The 16,766-nt window shown below is 45.6% G+C and overlaps 1 protein-coding gene across 4 annotated transcripts in view; it reads right to left on the reverse strand.

Moving 5' to 3' along the window:
• LOC135504712 (serine/threonine-protein kinase WNK2-like) overlaps positions 1-16,766 on the reverse strand; it is a 118,217-nt gene continuing 101,451 nt past the window's right edge. The window contains exons 18-30 of one of the 4 annotated variants that reach the window (XM_064923518.1): positions 12,384-12,554; positions 9,641-9,692; positions 8,941-9,039; positions 7,821-8,623; positions 7,397-7,448; positions 7,200-7,264; positions 6,329-6,960; positions 5,843-6,066; positions 5,363-5,578; positions 4,553-4,651; positions 3,111-3,155; positions 2,187-2,485; positions 1-2,029 (exon numbers count right to left, since the gene is read on the reverse strand). In XM_064923518.1, the coding sequence (XP_064779590.1) occupies positions 1,706-2,029; positions 2,187-2,485; positions 3,111-3,155; positions 4,553-4,651; positions 5,363-5,578; positions 5,843-6,066; positions 6,329-6,960; positions 7,200-7,264; positions 7,397-7,448; positions 7,821-8,623; positions 8,941-9,039; positions 9,641-9,692; positions 12,384-12,554 (3,081 nt within the window). In that variant the 3' untranslated portion in view covers positions 1-1,705. Of the gene's footprint in view, positions 2,030-2,186; positions 2,486-3,110; positions 3,156-4,552; positions 4,652-5,362; positions 5,579-5,842; positions 6,067-6,328; positions 6,961-7,199; positions 7,265-7,396; positions 7,449-7,745; positions 8,624-8,940; positions 9,040-9,640; positions 9,693-12,383; positions 12,555-16,766 lie in introns of all 4 variants that reach the window. The other 3 variants (XM_064923516.1, XM_064923517.1, XM_064923519.1) reach the window with 3 other exon arrangements.

Raw genomic sequence — 16,766 nt, forward strand, 5'->3', positions numbered from 1 at the left:
TTGCTGGTTTCTCGTGTTTATTAAATGGATCACAACATTTTCTTTTGCAACTTTGGGTAGAACAAAAACAGCTCATGATGAAAATAGATTGTGTGGTCATCCTTCAAGCCAGTCATCCTTCAAGCCAGTCCTCCATGAAAGCAATTCAGTTTGTCCTTCTCTTAGAAACGTAATGCTTCAACCTATAACTCTTCTTGAATAGTCCAACAAATGGCAGCCCCCTGAGAGGCCTGTCCTTATGTGCAATATGAAGACTTTTCCTACAAGCCCAAAACTTGAGGAATTGGCTGGTGATGCAAATGTGACAATCCTAATAAAATAAAATATTAAACCATTGCACTTGTATGTTAAAAAAGAATACTTTTAGAAAACATCTCTATGTAGTGTGATAAGTGACATTTACCATTACAACCCAACACCATACAATTACAAAACACTATGTTTAGGACTTTCACCATTAAAGACCATTCGAGACCATGACATTGAAACCATTAGAACTGCTGTAGCCTAATGGTTTGCTTGTTCAACAGGAATGACCTAACTAATCTTAAACGTTTTTTTAATGGAATAAACCACACACAGAGGGGCTGTTTCCTGGACACAGATTAAGAGAAGGACAAACAATTACTTTAATGGAGGACTTTGCTTGAATTGTGAGGATTTCCATACAATTTATTTTCATCATGAGCAAAAGCTATTAGTTTTCTACAAAAAGTTACAAAGAAGATGTTGTGATCCATTTAATAAAAGACAAGAGACCAGCAAAATTGATTAAAGGGTGTGGCAGTAGCAGAAACAGTGGCATCTAGTGGGAAAAACAGAGTACTTTCACACTAAATCGATGGTAAATGGGGCGGCAGGTAACCTAGTGGTTATAGTGTTAGGCCAGTAACCGAAAGGATCCCCGAGCTGACAAGGTAAAAATCTGTCGGTCTGAACAAGGCAGTTAACCCACTGTTCCCCAGTAGGCCGTCAATGTAAAAAATATTTTGTTCTTAACTGACTTGCCTCGTTAAGTAAAGGTTAAATGTAAAAAAAAAGCAATATAAAATTCAAATAATGCAAGAGACTTCAAAAGGCTAATTTCTGTGAAAAGAGGAAAAAGCTGTCACCAGATTCACATGGGTCCGTGGGTGGCTTTTGATCATTTTATTGTATACCAACGTCTTACTAATTGTCATGAAGAATTATGGTCCAAATCGGATGTTAGGTACTATTTTTATTGAAGATTATATGAATCATATACATTTAAAATGGCACATTTTTGTGCAATTAGCTTAATTTCTCAGAGATCAAATTATATCTCAAAAAACATTTTCAGGAATGCTAATATCAGGTTTCTAACTACAGAAAATATTTCAGCACAATCAGGGTGTCGAAATCATCTTTCTTGTGATTTGAGGTGGAATGACCCATAAGCCATTTGTTGGAGCATTTAATTGTGTGGGCCCTACTTTACTCTATTTTTCAGCCCATCACTCTATTAAAAGTTTTTAAGAGTTTGATTTCGTTACAATTGTAACCCTGGAGTGAGAACAGAGTTGAGTTAGGATAGCAACACAGGATTAGTTAAATATGTTAGTCAGGCAGTCCTGATGTGAGTGTGCTGGGATAGAGGGGAACATCTGGGGGCAGTCTGTTGAGCATCGGGGGCGATGGGGTGAGATAGGGGTTTAGTGGGTGCAGGGAGGTGCTAGTTGTCACTTTAGGTAGTCCTGGTGTTGGGGACGTTCTCAGGGCTGTGCAGGGTCAGGGGGTAGGCCTGCACCCCTGGGTTGGCCATGGTGGGGTAGGGCATCCCTCCCGCTGCCCCCATTATCCCCACAGGGCTGGGCATACCAGACCACTGCTGGGGGTATAGGGGGCTGGGCACCACCCCTCCGTAGGGGCCTGCTGGTACCATGTACCCGGGCTGGAGCATGGCAGAGGGGTTGGAGCTCAGGGCAGTGGGCATGGCTGGGCCTAAAGCAGCTGTCAGCGGGCACGACAAAGGCAGCTGGAACTTACTTGGAGGGATGGGACATCTCACCTGGAAGAACCAGAGGGGATGTTTAACATTACACGGACTTCTGTCAACTGATTTTCACATGATCAGGTAAAGAGAGCGAGAAGGGATGCAACTCCCAAAAGTGTTTCAGACTGGTGATAGTCTTTAGACTTTTGATGTGTTTCTCTGTGCCAGTTACCTCCTGCGTGGCTCCTCCCAGGGGCGCGGCTAGACCCTCCAGGTCCTGCATGCGTCTCTGCTGTTTTATCTGGTTCAGAGAGGGCCGCGGCTGTGTGGCCGCCAGCGTCTCCTTTGTCCAATCATCTACCAGCTTGTGCAGGTCGTCCGTGAAAGTACCTGGTTTCTTGTTGTTGCTGTTGTTTGTCTGGGCCTGAGCTAGCACCGTCATTGGTTGAGGAGATGGCAAAGGATTGGGGACAGCTGCTGGCTGTTGCTGATTGGATGCCATCTGAGTCGCACTGGCGCCGTGAGAAGACCCTAGAACACAGAAAGATTTGTAAACTCTGCCCAGTTAAACCCTTCCGATGGAATCGATTGGCTGCGGTTAGGCCTTTTACAGTTATCTATGGCACTTCAACCACCATCAGCCTCTATAGAGCCTGCATATTTATTCAAATATAAAACAGGTCAACTAAAAGTAGACCTTAAAATGTCACTTTGAGTGGTAATTGTTTTGTGGAGAAAGATCAGCTGACAAAAATGTGTATTTGACATGTGATCTCATTCAACTGGTCAGCAAATGTGTAGGTTCTCAAACCTAGCAGCCAAAGGATTACAGCATGGTTGAATCGCAACAACCCACCCAACCAACCCCCTTCCACCACCACAGTAAGACAAACAGAAACCATTAAAGCTAATACAAACAACCACACGTCACATTATTCAGCACAAACACCGCCATGCACTAACAAAAAAAACTAATAAAATAAATTCATGAAGGTGACACTCCTCGTGCAACAGAGCCCAAACAACAACACCTGGCATGTTTTTTTCAGACTGCCAAACTCAACACGTGAATATTAACCAAGGTTGCTCATGCCAACAGAGAGAAAAAGAGAGAGCAAAGTAGACAGAGAAAGAAGAAAGTAAATGAGATAGTTACTACTACTGCGCTCTTTGCCTAGACATAGTCGTTTCAGTGTGGACCCTATAAGAAGGTAAAACAGCACAGAGACAGAAACAGTTAGGCCGGGACACACTGCAGGTCTGTGGACAAGCTGCTGAAAAGCCACACACAGCTATCAAATCAGTTAGGGAGAGAGACAAGAGGAAAAAAGGAGAGGAGGAGAAGGAGGTTTAAAAATCAGTGAGAAGTAATGGGAGTGGGGGAAAGACTCTTTTAAATTGTGCTGTCACTCCAAAAGAAAAGAAAATGTATGAGGCCTAGAAAACAAAGAGAAGCCTAGGCCCTGGGTATGCTGGTCCACAGTCCAGTACAGGGGGTTTGGTGAAGACCACAGTAGGTCACTGTCATAGGTCACTCAGACCTTCCTATTATATGGTCCTAGTAACCCTGTCATGTCCTATTTTCATGTCTAGAACGTTCCTTTAAAAACGTACTTGGAATAAGTCATTGTTTCAGTAATACTGTCAATATTTCAGGCTCCTTTTACTTCAGTTTGTACATGGTATGTTAAACGTTACAATGGATGGCAATGTTGAAAGAAACTATACTGTTTGCATATAATCATTTTAAATGAGTAGACACACAAATTAGTGAATGATCCATGCTGTAAGTAGTAGAGTAACGAGATCCCTGAAGCTCATTTCTAAACATAGAACAGTTCAACTACCAGTAAGTACAAGAATACCTGTGAAACATAAAAGGAACCCCAAAAATCTGAACCCGAAGAGCACAGCGATACTATAGCCTGAGCACATCAGAGTCAGCGCATATCAAGACATGCAGGAGAAGGAGTAGACCGAAGTAGATCGTATTGATGATACAGCCTTTATGCAGGAGCCAGTCTCCAACAGTGCCCTGCCCCCCCCGCATGTCTGCACCATGCACGTCCTCCCAGACATGAGAGACTGAGAAAGAGGCACCTCCTCTACCACAACAAGCCTCTATGGAACCTGGCGGGGCTATCAGGGGAGAGCTGGCTTTAGTCTTGGTATACAGAGGGGTTGTAGACTTGAGCTGAAGCGCCTCACAATTAAGGAAGTGAGTAAATTAAAACACACATAGGATACAAAAGCTTTGGCGGACAAACACACTCGCTCAGGTTTCGGGTCTAGCATAGCCAATCTTTGGAGAAGATGAGCTTTATGACATACACTATGCTTTTGGAGTCTGTTTAAAGCCAGAAGCAGTGCACAAAGCGTTTGCATGGAGGGATGTCTAAACCCAGAACAACTTAGGGCTGAGGGGGAGAAAGCTACGAGGACATACAAAATAGCTGACATATGCTAGTGTTGGGGGACACGGAGGGGAGGATCCACTATCTAAAACACAAAAAAAAACTGTCTGGTCGATAGAAGTGAAATAAAGAGAAGAGAGAGGGATGAGATGAGTGAGAAAAGTAGAAAATAACAAATACAAACAGATGGACAGAGACACGGGTCCACTGAGGAATCTAGCACGTGGTTTGCTACTAGATTTATAGGTCACTCTCTCTGACGTTTGGTGGTATACCGTCCAGCCTGTAAAAATTAATATAAGAGGGAAGAAGAGAAGAAACAAAGAGAGAAATACTTCTGTAAAAGTGCACAGCATTAATAGCCCCCCACCATTAATAGCCGCAGCACCAGTATAGGGTACAGTCACATGGGCTAAACCAGCACCAGGAGACAGCCCTCACATTCACTAAATGGACAAGTTATCACTATGCACTGGTCTAAGATCAGGTTACTTTCCCAAATTCATCCTGACCTTCACCATGAGGACTGTTAAACTGATCTGTGACCAGTGCTTGAAGACAGCTTCCATTGACACCTCAGAAGTCATGCAGTATCGTGGCGGTATTTTGGAAGAAAAATGTGTGATGAGGGGAACCCCCTTTTATACGTTTGCCTAAAAACATTAGCTTTCAATAGACTGACAATCATTACTTTTTTTTTCAATGTGGCAGTTTCCACATCCCCTTATGAGACTAATGAGACCTCCGGTTTAGACACAACTTTGAATATTAGAGAGTTTAGAATTCTACAGCAGATTAAGCTGAGTTGTTAGTTGTTCCTCAGTACAAATGGGTGTTTGAGTAAGTGACACGTGTTTGGGTGTATTTGCATTTGGTATATTGCGTGAATCCTATGTGTGTGTTTGAAGCTTACTAAGCACCAAATGTGTGTGGTACTCCTCACTGTGGACGTGTACTGTGTGTACTTGTCCTGCATGCATGTGCGTGCAGGTACCTTGCCCTGGGCCTACGTGTGTGGCCATGCCTCCACCGTAGATGTTGTCAGAAGAGAACGAGCCCTTGAGAGAGCAGGGCTGCTGGGTCTGGACAGGCTCTGGGGCCTTGCCGGGCCGAGTGCCACTGGTACTGCTGCTGCCACTGGAGCGGGCCGAGCCGTCAGACACAATGGAGCTCTTAGCTGGAGAGCCAGACGAGCTCGGTGCGCTCTCACCTTCAGAGAGAAATACTGGATAAGCCAGAAGCAGCTTTAGGGTGAATTGGTGATTCATTTCTTGTTATTACCACATTTCCAATCCTCCCAATCTTCCTCACTCAGTTCCCCTTTCTCAGGACAGCTCACAAACCCCTTTCTCTCTTCCATTCCCTCCCTCTCTCACAGAGACATGTCACTATTTTCCTCCTCACCCCACCTTTCACTCTATCCACCACACACCCCTCTACCCTCTTCTCACCACTCTGACACATTTCCCCTCACCGGTGGTGGTGGTGGTATTCAGGTTGTTTTTCAGCTGCTGCACCATGGGGTTGAGCAGCTTGCCTGCCTTCAGCTTGTGTTTGCTGACCTTGCGTCTGCGGCCACTAGGGGGAGCAGCGTGCAACAGGCCTACACCAGGCGGCAGGGCTTTCCCCAGCTCTTTATACAGACGCTCTATCTCACTTCTCTGGAACGCCTGCAGCTCAGAGATCTCCTTCATGTGTCTGAGGAGAAAAAAAGAGTGAGATTGAGAAAGGGAAAATCTGCATACTACAATGTATTCCATTTCTCTCTTTAACCGGGACAGGAACTGTCATTTATATTGTCTCGTACAATTTTAAAAGTTCACTAACTAGCAGTGTTTAATGGGATACACACCTTTCCAGGGCTATGAAGGTTACAATGGTTAATAGTTTGCTATATATCAATGGGTTGACTTAGACCCTTTGTGTGTGTACGACTATGAATGCATATGTGTGTACATACTTCTCCCTCAGCCTCTGCAGCTCCTTCCTCATGTCCGCATCCTCAAACTCAGAGTCGTTGTCACTGCTGACGTATGATACATGGCCGGGTCCAGGCGGCAGGACAGAGTGGCCATTCGCTACCACGGATTGCCGGCTCGGCGAATCAGAACTCTGCACACTGCTGCGGCCAGTGCGGCGCAGGAAGGCCACCGCCCTCTTCATGAGGTCACTTCCGCTGTGTTCCGGGAGGGCATGAGCCGGAGGCTTGTGGTGGGCAAGGGGAGGGGCTAAACTGCTGGTGTCCTCCTCCCCCGAGTCAGAGTCGAAGTGAAAGGAATGGTTGGTGGCAGCGTCAGCAGTGTGGGCACGTGGGAGCAGGCTGGGGGTGGCGTTGGGGCTAGAGGCGGTGGTGTCCTGGTACAAGTCTGGGGGGGCTGAGTAGCGGTTACTACAGGGGGGTTTGGGGGCGTTTTCCGCACCCTCTTCAGCGGTCATCACTGAGAACCTACCCACGACCATACACCCCTGGTCTCGTGGGCTGCCCCCCTTGGCTGCGGCGCGAGAGCCCCCTGAACCACTAGAGGGAGCCGGGGAACTGCGACTTCTGCCCTTCTCTAAACGACGGATGACGTCCGGAGGAGTGGGGATGATCTGGAGAAGGACATAGTGATCAAATAGAATCTGAATAAACTATTTTTTTAAAAAAAATTAAAAATAGGGAGTAAACTGAATAATTCTCAATTAACTGATATAATAGATCTAAATCTTGAGGACAAACAGTTACATAAAACGTATTCACCTTAATCAAAGTCAAATGTAGTTTATTGAAGAGAGTTTGTATTCAGAATGTTTGTGTTTGTTTAAGTGAGAGGGATTAAAGTAGATGTTACCTGAAAGCGGCTCTTGGAGACATAGGAACTGGAACTGCCCACAAAGTCTCTCCTGTTCAACAATCCTTAACAAAATACAATTCAAGGTCAACATTTAAAAAGTAGGAATCACTTTGGGGGTTTATCCTAAATAGTACAAATGAATACTACACAATACATAATATAGCATATAAAATTGTGTTTGTGATGTAATTTACCTGCAGAGTCACTCAGTGTACCCAAACTATCAGTACGCTCAGGAATCTGAGGCTGAAAATGAGAAATAAATATTGAATGAAAAAAACTTGTGAATCAGTCTAGCCATTATCCTTCTATGATGCCTGCTTTGTCTAAACATATCGCCCCCCTCCCCCCCACACACACACACACACCACTCAACCCACATCAGAGATCAAACTGCCAGGGGTGCAGAGTATAATGGACTATCTGGCCAGCAGCCCTGAGCTGCACTTCCTCTGCTAAATGCAGTATCAGTCACACTAAAGGCCAGTGATTACATTCAATGGCTGAATCAATATTACACCAAGGATTCACACAAACACACACCCCTCCATCAGATAAAATGCTGCTGCTGCCCAAATCCGAATATCTGGCGGACACAGACACACAGTGCATCTTTACCAGCACCTCTCCCTTCCAGGAGAGACCCTCCCCAGAGGTGGTCTGGCAGTCAGAGACAGGGGGAGAGGTGATCCCCTCTGTGTTGGAGCCCTGGAAGTCGGAGGCGGTGCTGGAGGGAGCAGATTGGGCATACTCCTGGTACAGCAGGTTCCTCAGCTTCTCATCCAGAGTCTTGATGGTACGGTCCACAAACTCCACCCTGGGCGGACCCTCTCCATCAGACTCCCCCAGGCCGCAACCACCTCCACTCCCAGACCCCCCAGGTCCATCCTGCTGCTGGGACGCCTGGTGGGCGGGACTCTGGGGCTGTGATGGTGTTCTGGCTCCACCTCCTCCTCCCACCATGCTTGGCATGGCATAGGGCTGCTGCAGGACCACTGGCTGGTGGGAGTCCAGGGGAGGGGGCGGGTCTCCTGACAGGCTGGCCTCCTGATTGGGTAGACATGAGGAAGTGCCACTCACCCCTTTATGTCCCGCCCCATTCACATCCAGGGACACAGGTGGGGCGATGGGGCAGCATGGAATGTCTGTTACCATGGAGATGCAGGGTTCGCTGCCTGAAAGAGAGCCGTGGCGGCCCATGGCAGCAGTCGTAGCACTGGTGCTGGAGGGTTTGGTTCCAGAGGCCTGGGGCTGCTGAACTCTGGCCTTGCCTACGTTGGTGTCCTGAGACTGGGCAGAGCTTTGAGGTGCAGAGGGGCCTGGAGTAGGGGGTGTGGTGGTCAGGGCAAGAACAGGAGTTGGGGCAGACACTGGCGGAGTAGTACTGCAACTGGACCTAGACAATGATGTGACAGGAGCCTCTGTAGGGGAGAGAGGTGAGAAGAGAAGGAGTTAAAGACTGGAGTCAAGGAGATATATGTCCTGTTGGTGTGTTGCATCATCACTTGTCTTCCCCAATCAGAGCTCTGTCAGTTGGAGTGCAAAGCCTACCTTTCACCACAGCCACTGCAGCACTTGCATTACATAACTGACACTTACGCACACATACAACACACACATTAGCTCAGACATACACAGACACTAACACACAGCTTTATTCACCCACTCTGCTGTGTGCGTGTGTGTACGTACGTTTGATTGTGTGTACGTGTGTGTATGGATGGGTGTGTGTGTGCACCCTTGGTTGTAGAGGTGTCTGATGAAGTCCTCTCTCTGTCTGGCGTGGGCGTCTCGGCCACGGGGCAGATGATGAACCAGCGCTTCCCAGTGTGGAGGACTGCCAAGGACACAGACAAAGAAACATGCTCATAGATACAGATCTAGTAGCAACAGTAAGATAGCTCTATAGAGAAAGACAGAGACATGCACTCAAATGCAGATGATCCACAGATAGTTTATATGAATTTGTGAGCATCTCTATCAAATTATGTTTAGAGGAAGAGAATGGGGGATAGAGAGATTGATTGGGGGAGACGCAAAGATAGGACTGAGGGACGATTAGGACAGAGATGTAAAAGCAAAGAGCGATTGAGAGCTAGAGAGAGATATAACCCAGTCATCCTCTAATCCTCCTCTCCATCACTCCTGACCACAATAACCTCCCAGAGCATACAAATCTACTGAGGCAGGAAATGTGCTGTGTCTGAGGTTCACCAGAGTCACAGAGAGGCTGTAATGTACTATGTAATGTATCTGTAGTGGGTTGGAGAGAAGATTGTATATTAGGGGTCCTGCAAGACCATTTGTTCTAACTTATCTGTTACATGAATCATTAAAACTAATTTGAAGAACATGATTAGTTAATATTCTGTATCGATGTTACAGCTGGGCTAGAGCAAAAGCCTTCACCTTCACACCAGGAGGTAGCGAAGCCCTACCGTTCTGCTGGTACACAAGTTGTGGTGAATTAGGTGCAGCCGTCTTTGTACCCTAAAAAGGGAGAGAATTGTTAGAAATGGCTGGCAGTCAAGGGTATAACTTGGAGACAATGAAGCTTGAAAGGGTTCTCTCAACAATGTCACTGTGTTGGCCCCGGCTGACAAATTAGGTTAGCCAAAAGTGTCCCATCAGCAACGACGTTTCTATCTTGGCAGTGGCTGTCCTGCTCACAAGAGGTCGACCGATTAAATCGGAATGGCCGATTAATTAGGGCCGATTTCAAGTTTTCATAACCTCTTGAATCTATGGGGGCGCTATTTCATTATTGGATAAAAAAACGTGCCTGTTTTAAGCACAATATTTTGTCACAAAAAGATGCTCGACTATGCATATAATTGACAGCTTTGGAAAGAAAACACTCTGACGTTTCCAAAACTGCAAAGATATTGTCTGTGAGTGCCCCAGAACTAATGCTACAGGCGAAACCAAGATGCAACTTCAAACAGGAAATGAACAACATTTTTGAAGCGCTGTTTTTCAATGTCTCCTTATATGGCTGTGAATGCGCCATGAACGAGCTAACACTTTCTACCGTTTCCCCAAGGTGTCTGCAGCATTGTGACGTATTTGTAGGCATATCATTGGAAGATTGACCATAAGAGACTACATTTGCCAGGTGTCCGCCCGGTGTCCTCCGTCGAAATTGGTGCGTCATCTTCAGCTGCAAGTATTTTTCCATGGGATTCAGAGGAGAAAGTAGACTTCCACGAACGATATATCAATGAAGAGATATGTGAAAAACACCTTGAGGATTGATTCTAAACAGTGTTTGCCGTGTTTCAGTCGATATTATGGAGTTAATTTGGAAAAAAGTTCGCCGTTTTGATGACTGAATGTTCGGGTTTTTTTGGTACCCAAACGTGATGTACAAAACGGAGCGATTTCTCCTACACAAAGAATCTTTCAGGAAAAAACTGAACATTTGCTATGTAACTGAGAGTCTCCTCATTGAAAACATCCGAAGTTCTTCAAAGGTAAATGATTTTATTTGAATGCTTTTCTGTTTTTTTTATTTTAAATGTTGCCCGCTAAATGCTACGCTAGCTATCAATACTCTTACACAAATGCTTGTTTTGCTATGGTTCAAAAGAATATTTTGAAAATCTGAGATGACAGTGTTGTTAAGAAAACGCTAAGCTTGAGAGCTAGCACATTTATTTCATTTCATTTGCGATTTTCATAAATCGTTAACGTTGCGTTATGGTAATGAGCCTGAGGCTGTATTCACAATACCGGATCCGGTATGGGTACGATCAAGAAGATAACAATCGGAAATCGGTATTTTTGGACACCGATTTGGCCGGTAAAAAAAAGGTACCAGGTAAGTTGACTGAGAACACGTTCTCATTTGCAGCAACGACCTGGGGAATAGTTACAGGTGAGATGAGGGGGATGAATGAGCCAATTGTAAACTGGGGATTATTAGGTGACCGTGATGGTTTGAGGGCCAGATTGGGAATTTAGCCAGGACACCGGGGTTAACACCCCTACTCTTACAATAAGTGCCATGGGATCTTTAATGACCTCAGAGTCAGGACACCCGTTTAACGTCCCATCTGAAAGACAGCACCCTACACAGGGCAGTGTACATTGGGATATTTTTTAGACCAGAGGAAAGAGGGCCTCCTCCTACTCCAACACCACTTCCAGCAGCATCTAGTCTCCTATCCAGAAACTGACCAGGACCAACCCTGCTTAGCTTCAGAAGCAAGCCAGCAGTGGTATGCAGGGTGGGTGGTATGCTGCTGGCAGACTGCCTTTTACGCAAATGCAGTAAGCCATGGTAAGTTGCTAGCTAGCATTAAACTTATCGTATAAAAAACGATCAATCATATATCACTAGTTAACTACACATGGTTGATGATATTACTAGTTTATCTAGCGTGTCCTGCTTTGCACATAATCTGACTGAGCATACAAGCATACAAGTATCTGACTGAGCGGTGGTAGGCAGCAGCAGGCTTGTGCGTTTTGCCAGCAGCTCTTCATTGTGCATCAAGCATTGCACTGTTTATGACTTCAAGCCTGTCAACTCCTGAGATTAGGCTGGTGTAACCGATGTGAAATGGCTAGCTAGTTAGCGGGGTGCGCGCTAATAGCATTTCAAACATCACTTGCTCTGAGACTTGGAGTGGTTGTTTCCCTTGCTCTGCATGGGTAACGCTGCTTCGAGGGTGGCTGTTGTCGTTGTTTTCCTGGTTGAAGCAAGGAGAGGGACGGAAGCTATACTGTTACACTGGCAATGCTAAAGTGCCTATAAGAACATCCAATAGTCAAAGGTTAATGAAATACAAATGGTATAGAGGGAAATAGTCCTATAATAACTACAACCTAAAACTTCTTACCTGGGAATATTGAAGACTCATGTTAAAAGGAACCACCAGCTTTCATATGTTCCCATCTTCTGAGCAAGGAACTTAAACGTTAGCTTTCTTACATGGCACATATTATATTGCACTTTTACGTTCTTCTCCAACACTTTGTTTTTGCATTATTTAAACCAAATTGAACATGTTTCATTTATTTGAGGCTAAATTGATTTAAGGCTAAATTGAAAAATCATAATCGGTCGACCTCTACTGCTCACTAAGTAATCTTGAGTGTTGGACAATACATCTGAGACTGGCCACTTGCACCTCTCCCCGATAACTCTTACTTCAAAATCCCTCCATCCCTCCTCACCTCTCCCCCCAGTAGGACTGCTCCGTGGCTCTGCTGGGGACTGCCCACGTGGTCAGAAATCCTTTCCCCCTCCGTGTCCTCACTCAGCATGTCCTCAGCCTTGTCCACAATATCCTTTAACTGCTCTATAAACATCTCCTTCTCCAGGAGCAGGATGAAGTCATTCTCCACCTAACAGACAAAAATAGACACCATCCATCAATGTCAAATCCCCTGAAAAATGTATAAAACAGTCCCGTCTGGACTGTCCTTCGATAAAAATTGTGCTCGGCCTTGGCGCAGTGGTCTATGGCACTGCATCGCAGTGCTAGATGCGTCACTACAGACCCTGGTTCATTCCCGAGCTGTATCACAACTGGCCGTGATCGGGAGTCCCATAGGGCTGCGTATAATTGGCCCAGCGGGTTAGGGAAGGGATTGTCTGTGGGGCTTTACTTGGCTCATCGCGTTCTAGCGACTCCTAGTGGCGGGCCGGGCGCCTGTAGGTTGACCTCGGTTGTCAGGTGAACGCTGGCTTCCGGGATAAGCGGGCGGGTGTTAAGAAGCGCGGCTTGGCTGATCATGTGTCGGAGGACGCATGACTTGACCTTCGCCTCCCGAGCCTGTTGGGGAGATGCAGCAATGAGTCAAGATGGAATTTGGGGAGAAAAAAAGGGGGTAAAATATATAAGAAATCAAATTGGGCTAGGCCTATGTGATGGTGTTTGACACCTGCCTATCCAAAGCACGGCCAGAGGCACCAGTTTTGGAGAAATATTTCGATTTTGGGGGAATTAAACAAAAAATGATTTGCAACAAAATGTGTAATCCACGTACAAAAAAGCATATCGGTCCAAAATGAACAGGGCTGAGGTTTTTAGTGAGAGAGGGGAGTTTTTGCTGCAGTGTAGTGAACAGAGTTTCAGTGCCCTGGAACATCAAAGAGCATCTCCCTCACTTAGAGCTAGGCATAGAGAGCACACACACCGAATTTAAGAGGCAGGCAGATAAAGGGTAACAGAGGTTTTTTGGGGTGTTTGTTGCTAAGTGTGCATCTGTGTAGGTGTTTAGATTGTGATAAATATTCAAGATTTCCAAAGTTAGTGTGTGGTGGGGGGGGGGTTCCCTTGGTTGTGGAGGTTTTCACAAGTCTTTGGAGGTGTGTGAAGGGAAGAAAAATGTCCCCCACCCCTCCCCTTAGTTGCATGGAAACTGCAGCTTGCTTCTGTGCTAGAGTAGGGTCTACAGTCGTGGCCAAAATTTTGAGAATGACACAAATATACATTTTCACAAAGTCTGCTGCCTCAGTTTGTATGATGGCAATTTGAATATACTCTAGAATGTTATGAAGAGTGATCAGATGAATTGCAATGTCCCTATTTGCCATGCAAATGAACTGAATCCCCAAAAACATTTAAACTGCATTTCAGCCCTGCCACAAAAGGACCAGCTGACATCATGTCAGTGATTCTCTCATTAACACAGGTGAGTGTTGACGAGGACAAGGCTGGAGATCACTCTGTCATGCTGATTGAGTTCGAATAACAGACTGGAAGCTTCAAAAGGAGGGTGGTGCTTGGAATCATTGTTCTTCCTCCGTCAACCATGTTCACCTGCAAGGAAACACGTGCCGTCATCATTGCTTTGCACAAAAAGGGCTTCACAGATTGCACCTAAATCAACCATTTATCTGATCATCAAGAACTTCAAGGAGAGCGGTTAAATTGTTGTGAAGAGGGCTTCAGGGCGCCCAAGAAAGTCCAGAAAGTCCGTCTCCTAAAGTTGATTCAGCTGCGGGATCAGGGCACCACTAGTACAGAGCTTGCTCAGGAATGGCAGCAGGCAGGTGTGAGTGCATCTGCACGCAGTGTGGCGAAGACCTTTTGAGGATGGCCTGGTGTCAAAAAGGGGAGCAAAGAAGCCACTTCTCTCCAGGAAAAACATCAGGGACAGACTGATATTCTGCAAAAGTTACAAGGATTGGAATGCTGAAGACTGGGGTAAAGTCATTTTCTCTGATGAATCCCCTTTCCGATTGTTTGGGGCATCCGGAAAAAAGCTTGTCCGGAGAAGACAAGGTGAGCGCTACCATCAGTTCTGTGTCATGCCAACAGTAAAGCATCCTGAGACCATTCATGTGTGGGGTTACTTCTCAGCCAAGGCAGTGGGCTCACTCACAATTTTGCCTAAGAACAAAATGGAGCTGGAGGAGATGGCCGCTGTTTTACGGTCTCCTAACCAATTGTGCTATTATGTTTTTCCCGCGATATTTGTAAATTATTTTCTATATAATGTTTCTGCAACCGTATCTTACGGAAGAAAAGAGTTTCTAGATATAATGACAGCGATCACTCACCTCGGCTTAGACAAAGATTTTTTCAACAACAACAGCAGCAAGCAGGACACACAATATTCTCCAAACACCCCACAGGGCAGACATCCCAATTATTTGCAAAAGGAAGCGACGCAGAGGAAGAAGAGTTGGATGCCTCGTCCGGACCCGCAGAAGGCAACCAGGAAAGCTGCAGTTACCGTCAATGTTACTCGCCAACGTCCAATCATTGGACAATAAACTAGACGAGGTACGATCACGAATATCCTACCAAAGGGACATCAAAAACTGTAATATCATATGTTTCACGGAATTGTGGCTGAATGACGACATGGATATTCAGCTAGCGGGATAGAACAGCACACTCCGGTAAGAGCAGGGGAGGGCGGTCTGTGCAGATTTGTAAACAAAAGCTGGTGCATGAAATCTGAGCTAGATTTTGCCCGCCTAGAATATAGAGAGTTCTCAGCTATACTTGTAGCTGTTTATTTACCACCACAGACAGATGCCGACACTAAGACCGCACTCAGCCAGCTGTATAAGGAAATAAGCAAACAGGAAACCACTCACCCAGAGGCGGTGCTCCTAGTGGCCGGAGACTTTAATGCAGGGAAACTTAAATCAGTTCAACCAAATCTCTATCAACATGTTAAATGTGCAACCAGAGGGAAATAAATTCTAGATCACCTGTACTCCACACACAGAGATGCGTACAGAGCTCTCCCTCGCCCTCCATTTGGTAAATCCGACCACAACTCTATCCTCCTGATTCCTGTTTACAAGCAAAAATTAAAGCAGGAAGCACCAGTGACTCAGTCTATCAAAAAATGGTCAGACGACGCAGATGCTAAACTACAGGACTGTTTTGCTATCACAGACTGGAACATGTTCCGTGATTCTTCCGATGACATTGAGGAATACACCACATCATTCACTGGCTTTATCAATAAGTGCATTGAGGACGTCGTCCTCACAGTGACAGTACATACGCCAGAAGCCATGGATTACAGGCAACATTCGCACTGAGCTAAAAGGTAGAGCTGCCGCTTTCAAGATGCGGGACTCTAACCCGGAAGCTTATACAAGAAATCCCGCCATGCCCTGCGACGAACCATCAAACAGGCAAAGCGTCAATACAGGGCTAAGATTGAATTATACCTCACTGGCTCCGACGCTCGTCAGATGTGGCAGGGCTTGCAAACTATTACAGACTACAAAGGGAAGCACAGCCGCGAGCTGCCCAATGACACGAGCCTACCAGACGAGCTAAATCACTTCTATGCTCGCTTCAAGGCAAGCAACACTGAGGCATGCATGAGAGCATCTGCTGTTCCGGACGACTGTGTGATCACGCTCTCCATAGCCAACGTGAGTAAGTCCTTTAACCTTTTTGGGATAGGGGGCAGCATTTTCACTTTTGGATGAATAGAGTGAACTGCTTCCTACTCTGTCCCAGATGCTAATATATGCATATTATTATTAGTATCAGATAGAAAACACTCTGACGTTTCTAAAACTGTTTGAATGATGTCTGTGAGTATAACAGATCTCATATGGCAGGCGAAAACCTGAGAAAAATCCAACCAGGAAGTGCGATATCTGAGGTTTCAGCCCCCATTGAAGATACAGGGTGATATTAGTTATGTTTCACTTCCCAAGGCTTCCACTAGATGTCAACAGTATTTAGAACCTGTTTTGAGGATTCTACTCTAAAGGAGAGGCTCATAAGGGCTCTTTGAGTGAGTGGTTTGGCAGAGTGCCACAGCCTCGGTCTGGCGCGCTCATGTGAAAGGTTCCACTTCATTTGTACAGACAAAGGAATTGTCCGGTTGGAACATTAATGAAGTTTTATGTTAACATCGTAAAGATTGATTCCATACCTAGGTTGGCATGTTTCTACTGACTGTAACAGAACTTTTTGAACTTTTCGTCCGACGTGACCTGAAAACGCTTTTGGATTTGTTTACCAAACGCCCTAACAAAAGAAGATATTTGGACAAAACTGATGGACATTATCGAACAAATCAAAACATTTATGATGGAACTGGGATTCCTGGGAGTGCATTCTGATG

The sequence above is a fragment of the Oncorhynchus masou genome, chromosome 18 (assembly GCF_036934945.1).
Source record: "Oncorhynchus masou masou isolate Uvic2021 chromosome 18, UVic_Omas_1.1, whole genome shotgun sequence".
Classification (NCBI taxonomy): domain Eukaryota; kingdom Metazoa; phylum Chordata; class Actinopteri; order Salmoniformes; family Salmonidae; genus Oncorhynchus; species Oncorhynchus masou.